This window comes from Triticum dicoccoides, chromosome 5A (genome assembly GCF_002162155.2).
Source record: "Triticum dicoccoides isolate Atlit2015 ecotype Zavitan chromosome 5A, WEW_v2.0, whole genome shotgun sequence".
Taxonomy (NCBI): Eukaryota; Viridiplantae; Streptophyta; class Magnoliopsida; order Poales; family Poaceae; genus Triticum; species Triticum dicoccoides.
The window spans coordinates 416,876,726-416,885,409 of NC_041388.1; the positions used below are offsets into that span (position 1 = coordinate 416,876,726).

At 48.6% G+C, this 8,684-nt stretch overlaps 1 protein-coding gene across 4 annotated transcripts; it reads left to right on the forward strand.

The window, feature by feature from the left end:
* The first annotated feature begins 706 nt into the window (after positions 1-706).
* LOC119301943 (serine/threonine-protein kinase D6PK-like) lies at positions 707-4,489 on the forward strand. 4 transcript variants are annotated; one of them, XM_037578950.1, is made up of 3 exons: positions 707-872; positions 1,900-2,866; positions 3,237-4,489. In XM_037578950.1, exons 2-3 carry the CDS (start codon positions 2,001-2,003, stop codon positions 4,102-4,104), a joined length of 1,734 nt encoding a protein of 577 aa, XP_037434847.1. In that variant the 5' UTR covers positions 707-872; positions 1,900-2,000; the 3' UTR covers positions 4,105-4,489. The 4 variants fall into 4 exon arrangements, with proteins under 4 accessions (XP_037434847.1, XP_037434844.1, XP_037434848.1 ...); XM_037578947.1 differs by having other exon boundaries at positions 707-867; XM_037578951.1 differs by lacking the exon at positions 707-872 and adding an exon at positions 1,220-1,337.
* The last annotated feature ends 4,195 nt before the right edge of the window (positions 4,490-8,684 follow it).

An 8,684-nucleotide genomic window follows, 5' to 3' on the forward strand; every position in this document is an offset into this window, starting at 1 on the left:
TGCGAACATATATTATAGATAAAAGTGAAAACAAAAACCTGTGTATACATCCCCAAACGCGAATCTTGGCGCAAATCAACGACACAGAATCTGCGTGCGCCACACTTACGCGCCCTAAACCCTCTCCCGGAATGGATAGACCGTATCAAATTGATCGAACGAGCTTGACTCTATAACACAAACTTTTAGATCAATGCCTTTGAATTCCAAAACAAATTCCTTTACAGCATGCACACACAAATTCCTTTACAGCATGCACACATGCTAGATGAGAAGAACGGACGGCCAGGATGGGCCTCCAGCACCACCATCGCCATCCAGATCTCTGCAACAGGAAGCGCCCGCAAGCAGGGGAAGGAGGAGGAAAGTGGACGTTGGGCACGGGAGTCTCGGTCCGTGGGAAAAAGAGGGAGCGAGAGGAGGGAGACCACGCCCTGCACGCCGTACCCTCGGCTGGCTACCCACCCTAACCCTAACCCAGGTTTAATTTACTCACCACCATCATCATCAACCGCTCTGTAGACTAGTTTATGCGCCCCAAGAGCCCAGCTTTTCACCACCACCACCATCATCTTTGACCCGTCCCTCCATCCCCTCCCCTTCTCCCCCACAAGCGCTTGTCTCTTTGCAGGCTGGGCCAGCCACTGACCCAGCGCCAGCAGCTCTCCTCCCCTTGCCCGGATGAATCCCCACACCAATTAGTACTCTCGCCACTCCACCCGCCCCCACCTCCCTCCACTTCCCTCCGCCATTGCCAGCCCCGCCCGCACATGGCCCGCCTTCCGCGCGGAGACGACGAATATCCCGCCGCCGCCGCGTCTCCGCTCCCTCGACCCGCCGCCACGGCCACCCCGCCCTCCTCCTAAGGTAAGGTATGCCGCCTCCCCCGCCCGGTCACGGCCCGGCAGCTTGGTTTCTTGACTGGACGGCCGCCTAGGGATTTAGGGGCGGCGTCATTTTCCTCAGGTGGAGGTGGGGATGGATATGTGGGTGCTCCTTCTTGATCTGCTGCTTGTGCGGCTTTACCGCCGCCGCCCATCACTCTCCAGATCCAATCCCGCCCCTTTTATTCATTAAAAAACCATTTTTTCTCTCTTCTTTCCGTTGCTTGCCTGCTAGCTTGCATTCAATGGGGGCGCTGGAGTGAGTGCCCCCCATGCCCTGATGTGGATGCCATGCTAGTCTGTCTCTACGTATGCGCGACACCGCATGTGTGCTTGCCGCGCTGTGGCTCATATGATCCATGGCGCGCTCCATCATGCCTGCTTCTCCCTTTGGGGGAAGGGAGGGGAAAGGTGGGATGTGTGCGCCTTGTGACGAGCTCGCAGCTGTGCCAGGTTGCAATGCTCTCTCCTTCCTTCCTCCCCCTTTCCATCCCCTTCACCTCGCCGCTTTGGGGATATCTTAAAGATTCCCTTTTGTTATTAATCCCGCGGTTCTGGCCCACTCCGCCCTATTTTTGTGGGAGATGCTGCTGGCTCGGGGTTTCCTGGGGGTGGGGTGGAGTGGGGGGCTTGTGATTTCTTCTTTCTAGCCAGGACCTCTCTCCCCCCTTCACCTCCTCCTCCTCTTTTGGGATGCGGCGGAGTGGCAGGGGCGGCCGGGTGGATGGATCTGCCCAGCGCTTAGTTGCAGTAGCTTGTGTGTGAGTCTGCAGGTGACTTCTTGGTCTCATGGGTGGTTCTCGAAATGATTCCCCCCTTTCTCTTTCTGTGTAGGGATTTCTTTCTTTTCTGCTCGGCGTGTCCGTTTTAGGTTGTTGTTTCTGTCGATTTTACCTGGTGGTTTGGATTTCTTGGAATATTTCTGATCCTTGTTCTCTTCTGGTGAATTGATACGAACAAACCCTAGTTATTTTATTGGTATGCTGATACGCTGTCTGGGCGAATTGATTTGCAGGTTAGGAGGTTGGGAATTGCTCGGTCAGCCTTGTACTGAGCACTGACCGGGCGCCTAGACTGGGCGTTTGTTGTGATTCCGGTCAACCGCTTGCTCAGTTCATGTCTTCCAAGCCTGCCTCCCAAAGTATGCCGGAGCAAGCGGCAAAGCCGAAGGAAATGGGTGAAGATGACAGGCAGCGATCTGCTGCTGAGGAGGTTTCCGGGGAGCCGGACCAGCAGCAAGAATCTCCAGCTCCTGTGCTGGACAAGGATGCTCCAGATCTCTCCTCAGACTCTGGGGGCCTGGATGTGCCACTAGCCCCAGAGGCAGAATCTGATGAGTCAAAAGAGACTAAGAACTCCGATTCCAACGAGAATCAAGAAAAGAAGTCGTCGCAAAAGAGTAGTATCAGTGATAGCTTTATTTCAGCTAAAGTGAGTGATGGGACAAATAGTCTGGGTAAGACCAGTGGTAGTGCTAAGACAAGTGGCCGAGATTTCACCGAGAGTGGCAAGAGCAGCATGTGCCGTGTTAGTGCAAGCAGTGATTTGAGTGATGAGAGCTCCTGCAGCAGTATGAGCAGTGCCACCACAAAGCCCCACAAAGGGAATGATTCGAGGTGGGAGGCCATCCAAGTGGTCAAATCCAGGGAGGGCGTTCTTGGTCTGAACCAATTTAGGTTGCTTAAGAAGCTGGGTTCTGGTGATATCGGAAGTGTGTATCTCTCTGAATTGAGTGGTACCAAGAGTCACTTTGCAATGAAGGTGATGGATAAAACATCTCTGGCTAGTCGGAAGAAGCTGCTCCGGGCACAGACCGAGCGGGAGATACTGCAGTCCCTGGATCATCCATTTCTGCCGACCCTATATACTCATTTTGAGACGGACAAGTTTTCGTGTCTGGTTATGGAGTTCTGCCCTGGAGGGGACTTGCACACTCTTCGACAAAGGCAGCCTGGAAAACATTTTTCAGAGCAAGCAGCAAAGTATGCACTTTCTCTTGCTAATTATTTCACATGAATGATTTGTTTATAACATTCTTTGTTAGGTATTTTATCATGTGTCTCGTCTGCTTCAACATCACTTCATTATTTTTGGGCCTGATAGCTTCATGTTGCCATAGTCAGGTTGCATATGAAATACTTAAGTCTTTTTTACGTCGTAATATATAGCATGTTTGTTGTGCACAATAGAATCAGAAAGGTGCAGTATGTTGTAGAAACTAATGTGTCCCATGCTGATAGTTGCACGTTGCTAAGTGGATCATTGTTGGATTTTCATTTGCCTATGAAAGCTGTGCTGAATGCTGACGAAGGATTTAACTTATTTTTTTTTCTTTCTCTCTTGATGTTTCAGGTTCTATGTAGCAGAGGTGCTCCTTGCATTGGAGTACCTGCATATGCTCGGGATTATATACCGTGATCTCAAGCCAGAAAATGTCCTAGTTCGGGAGGATGGGCACATCATGCTGACTGATTTTGACCTCTCTCTTCGTTGTTCAGTGAGCCCAACCGTGATCAGGGGTGCAAATCCTGGCTTAGATGCGCTGCAGAGGAACAATGCAGCGTACTGCGTCCAACCTGCGTGCATTCAGCCATCCTGTGTTGTTCCAACCACATGCTTTGGTCCTCGATTCTTCTCGAAATCCAAGTCCAAGTCAAAGTCTAAGAAGGAGAAGCCAAAGCCGGACATCGTGAACCAGGTTAACCTATTCCCTGAGATGATCGCCGAGCCAACTGATGCTCGGTCCATGTCCTTTGTGGGCACCCACGAGTACCTGGCCCCAGAGATAGTGAAAGGGGAAGGCCATGGCAGCGCGGTGGATTGGTGGACCTTTGGCATATTCTTGTACGAACTACTGTTCGGCAAGACCCCTTTCAAGGGTTCAGGCAACCGGGCGACGCTTTTCAACGTCGTCGGTCAGCCCCTGCGGTTCCCAGAGTCCCCGCTAGTGAGCTTCTCGGCAAGGGACATGATAAGGGGACTACTGGTCAAGGACCCGCAGCACCGGCTGGGCCACAAGCGTGGGGCCACGGAGATAAAGCAGCACCCCTTCTTCGAGGGCGTGAACTGGGCCCTTATAAGATGCGCGAGCCCTCCGGACATACCCAAGCCCGTGGAGCTGGACTGCCGCCCGAAGCAGGCCCCGTCGGCGAACGGGAAGGTCGCGCCGGCCTCCAACCAGAAGGGCTCGGACAACTACCTAGAGTTTGAGTTCTTCTAGCCTCTCTTTGGTGGTGCATTATGGATCCTCCGGAACAACAGCACATTTGAGCTGAGGCACCACAGAAAGAGAAAGTGTAGAGCTCCCCCTCTTGGCCTGGGAAGGTACTCTCATTTGTTGTAGATTGTATGCTCTTTTCTGGAGCCTCCTCCCCAAGTTTTCTTCTTTCCTTTTTCTTTTTCGCCATTGAACTTGTTAGTCCTCTCTCTTAGTCAACCAAATACTCTATGCATGTTAATTGCGATTTTCAGAAACCGCATTGTGGCGGTGCCTCCTGAACGGGTTTGAAGGAGCGTGCCTGTTCAGGCCGTCGAATGTAACCGCTATTTGTACCTTGTAACTGATGTTTCTTCTTCATCCATCGCTCGCTCCGCGTCGCTTATTCTGCTGCTTCTAGTGTTGCTGATACCTTCATGCTAACAGACAATGCAGCTGTTACTATCTATCTCACCAGGACCAGGTATTCCTGTTGTATGAATATGATTGCAGATTGTGACATGTGGAGAGTAGGAACAAGCTTATTTATGTATGTACGTCTCTTGCCCGGTTTTTGATGTTGTGTGAGATGAAAGAAGGGTGGTTTATGCTCCCTCCGTTCCAAAATACTTGACTTTCATTTGTTCATGGATGTACCTATATACTAAAATATGTCTAGATACATCTATATTTTGACAAATGAAAGGCATGTATTGTGGAACGAAGGAAGTACATACTTTCACACCATGGATGCTTCTTTTCTGAGGGAATTCACATCATGTATGCTACTTCCTCCGTCTTAAAATAACTGTCTCTGATTTAGTACCCCTCTATAAAGAAATATAAGAGTGCTTGGATTACTATTTTATTTCTTTACGGAGGGAGTACAACTTTGGGAGGGATTTGGATTTGCTTCAGCGAGATTTTTCGCATGGGTGGTTCAGATTGACGTATCTCTCGGCTGGAGATGAACTTTCAGGACAGAACAGGAGATGCACCACCAGCACTTTGACAACTCACAGGCCTGTTGCCCACTCAAGTCAGTTTGGGGATGTTGGAGTAGCTAGCTAGGAACCGTGTCGTGCTGGAACTTCTTCTTTTGGCGACGAGTGCCATTGCTGGAAGTTTTAAGCTGGGGAGAAAAATATCAACCGAAAACAACAGTACCTTTCAGCGGGAAACATCACCCTCAAAGACGAGTCAAGCCACCACCGTCCGTTGAGGAATCCTATTTCTCGCATAGTGGACACGCGTGTGCGTGTGCGTGTGTGTGCGACTCACCAAAGCGTGTCATTGTCCAAGATGGTACAAGCCGGGTTCCATAGGAAAGTTGTCACGCCAATCAGGCCGATATGGCGACTCTGATAGAGTTGTCCTAGTAAAGCGTGTTGTCGCCCAAGATGACAAACTAGGTTCCGTATGAAAGAAGTTGCTAGGCCTTCAACGGTGCTACCGGTGCCAAATTGGCCAAAAAGGTGCCGCATTACCAAGTTGTTAGGCCTTCAACGGTGCTGCCAATGTCAAATTGGCGAAAAAGGTGCCACATCACCACCGACGACCAAAGAAAAAGTTCTGGCACCAGCTTCACATTGGAGTGCAATGTAGCCTGTAGGGCACAAACGCCAAATGGTTGGAAAGTGCATTCGGTACCGGTGCGGGCATACATTGTGGAAGGCCTTAGTAATGTGGCAACGAGCTGCAATGTCCGTCGGTTTAGCTGAAAATTCATGTTCAACACTCCTAACTACACTGATTTACACATTTGCCCCGAGTGTCATTCATGCTTACTTTTTCTGTGTTTTTACCTTGAGAGGTTTGCCTTCTCATCCGTGTTAATTATTATTTTGCCAGCTTTTTCCAGGACTTTGATGAATTGATTCTCATTTCTCCTAACCGGTTCTTTTCCGAGCTTTTCTTGTCGTATATGTTTTTCCATATGGCTGCTTGAGCCTGCACACAACGATAAAAATACCTTGCACCTGGGAAACGGCTCGTGTTACCACCGTCGCGCAATTCTTGAGGGCGTCCGAGGTAAACGAGGTAGATAAGGGCAATTGGTGTCCGCGTCATGCCAGATTATCTTGATATGGCAAGAAATGGAAAATTGCAAATGATCTAGGTTCCCTTTTTAGGGGTGACAAATGATCCAATTGCAACGAAATGTGGGGCAAAAGATCAATTCTCTGACAGGAAAAACGGGCAAAGATGGAGAAACCTACCGGCCCAAGTTGCACAATGGGCACACAGCCCATAGCTAAGCATAAAACAAAAGTTAGTAGCTCTCAGCCCATAAAGGGTATAACTGAACCGGGCCTAAACAGCAAAGGGCGACATTTGTTCCAGGTCTGCTGAGACATATATACAGTACGCATGTAATAGTTTCAATTCCAGCTCTTTTCTTTTTGAGCGTAGGAACTTCCATTTTGATGCTCATAATCTTGCCAAATTTGCTTGTAACCTAGATGTAGGTGAACATGTGTGGTTGGGCAATCCTCATGGCCCAAACCTTGTACCTATGACCGTGGTTTTGGATGAATAAAGACGGTCTCCCGGCTAGGTTCTTCCAACATAATTGGGCCGTGCTGAAATCTGAAATTATTGCTGCTGTTTTGGAGTTCTTTAAGTCAGGAATAATGCCTGACGGGGTAAACGACACGGCTATTGTTTTTATCCCAAAAATTCCTTTCCCAATGGAACTCAAGGATTTTAGACCGATAAGCCTATGTAACGTCATTTACAAGATTGTTTCAAAATGTTTGGTGAACAGGCTAAGGCCGATGCTTGTGGAGTTAATTTCAGAGAATCAGAGTGCCTTTATCCTAGGAAGGCTTATCTCTGACAATTTTATAATTGCTTTTGAATGTCTTCATCATATACCGTCGCTGAAACAAAACAGGCCGGCGGCGTGTGCTTACAAGCTTGATTTGTCAAAGGCATATGATCGTGTTGACTAGGATTTTTTGGAGAAAGCACTTGGTAAATGGGGCTTCACCCAACAGTAGATTTCTTGGATTATGGTGTGTGTGAAATCAATGAAATATTCTGTCAAATTCAATGGACAATTGTTTGAGAGTTTCATTTCCTCTAGAGGACTAAGGCAAGGTGACCCTTTATCGCCACTCTAGATTTTACCAATTTTCCTTATGCCACTCTAGATTTTGACATTTCAGTATTGCCACTCTTAGCTTTTGAAAAATATCACAATTGCCATTATGTGGCAATAGCAAATTAATTTTATTTCACTTTTGCCACTCTAGCTTTGGACAATGTATCACAATTGCCACTCTAATTTATTTTGGTTTTGCCACGGAATGGCAATTGTGATAATTGTCAATAGCTAAGAGTGGCAGAACTGAAATGTTAAAATCTAGAGTGGCATAAGAAAAATTGGCAAAATCTAGAGTGGCAAAAACAAAATTTTCCCTTTCTTATTTCTTTTTGTTGCTGACGCCCTGTCTGCACTCTTCTCAAAATCAGTTGGTGAAGGTTCTCTAAAGGGGGTGGCTATCTGCCGTGGTGCACCAGTTATTTCTCACTTGCTATTTGCGGATGATACTATGCTGCTGTTTGAAGCGTCTGGCCAGCAGGCGAGCATTGTTAAGGGGTTGTTGAACACTTATACTTCAGCGACGGGTCAACTCATTAACCCAGAGAAGTGTTCCATCCTTTTCTCAGACAATTACTCTGTTGCGGTGGCGGATGAAGTCAAGTGCACCCTTGAGGTTATGCAGCAGGTGTTTGAGCCAAAGTACCTCGGCCTTCCTGTGCTGAAGGAAGATTGCATAAGGGACAATTTGAATCACTTCAGGAAAGATTGAGGAAGAGATTAATTGATTGGAGTGAACAATATGTCTCATCGGGTAATAAAGAAATTTTGATCAAGGTGGTGGCGCAAGCAATTGTTGGGGAACGTAGTAATTTCAAAATTTTCCTACGCACACGCAAGATCATGGTGATGCATAGCAACGAGAGGGGAGAGTGTTGTCTACGTACCCTCGTAGACCGTTCGCGGAAGCGTTATATTAACGCGGTTGATGTAGTCGTACGTCTTCATGATCCGATCGATCCAAGTACCGAAAGCACGGCACCTCCGAGTTCTTCACATGTTCAGCTCGGTGACGTCCTCGCCTTCTCGATCCAGCAAGAGGGGCGAAGTAGTAGATGAGTTCCGGCAGCACGACGGCGTGGTGACGGTGTTGGTGAAGAACAATCTCCACAGGGCTTCGCCTAAGCACTACGAAAACTAGGACGGAGGATAAACTAGAGGGGACGGGGTTGCCGGCACACGGCTTTGTGTTTCTTGATCTCTTGGGTGCTAGCCCTACCCCTCTATTTATATGGTGAGCCTTGGGGTCGAAACTTGGAGTAAAAGCCTCCACAAAGTCGGTTTCACCCGAAAGGCAAGAGTCCTTCTCGGACTCCAGGGCCAGACGCCAGGGTTTCCGGCGTCTCGACCCAGACGCCAGGGACCCTGGCGTCTGGCCCCTAGACTCCGCAAAACTTCCTTTTGCGCTTTCCAAAAACCTTATGAGCTTTCCCCTTTGGCCCAAATAAAGTGTTCTCGTACCCAAACATTTCGGGAAACATCCGGAACCCCTTCCGGC

Bases quoted from the DNA above. Each gene is read 5' to 3' on its own strand.
- LOC119301943 (XM_037578950.1), top strand. From the start codon at position 2,001: ATGTCTTCCAAGCCTGCCTCCCAAAGTATGCCGGAGCAAGCGGCAAAG. The intron at 2,867-3,236 runs GTATGCACTTTC...TTGATGTTTCAG, and splicing joins TTTTCAGAGCAAGCAGCAAA to GTTCTATGTAGCAGAGGTGC.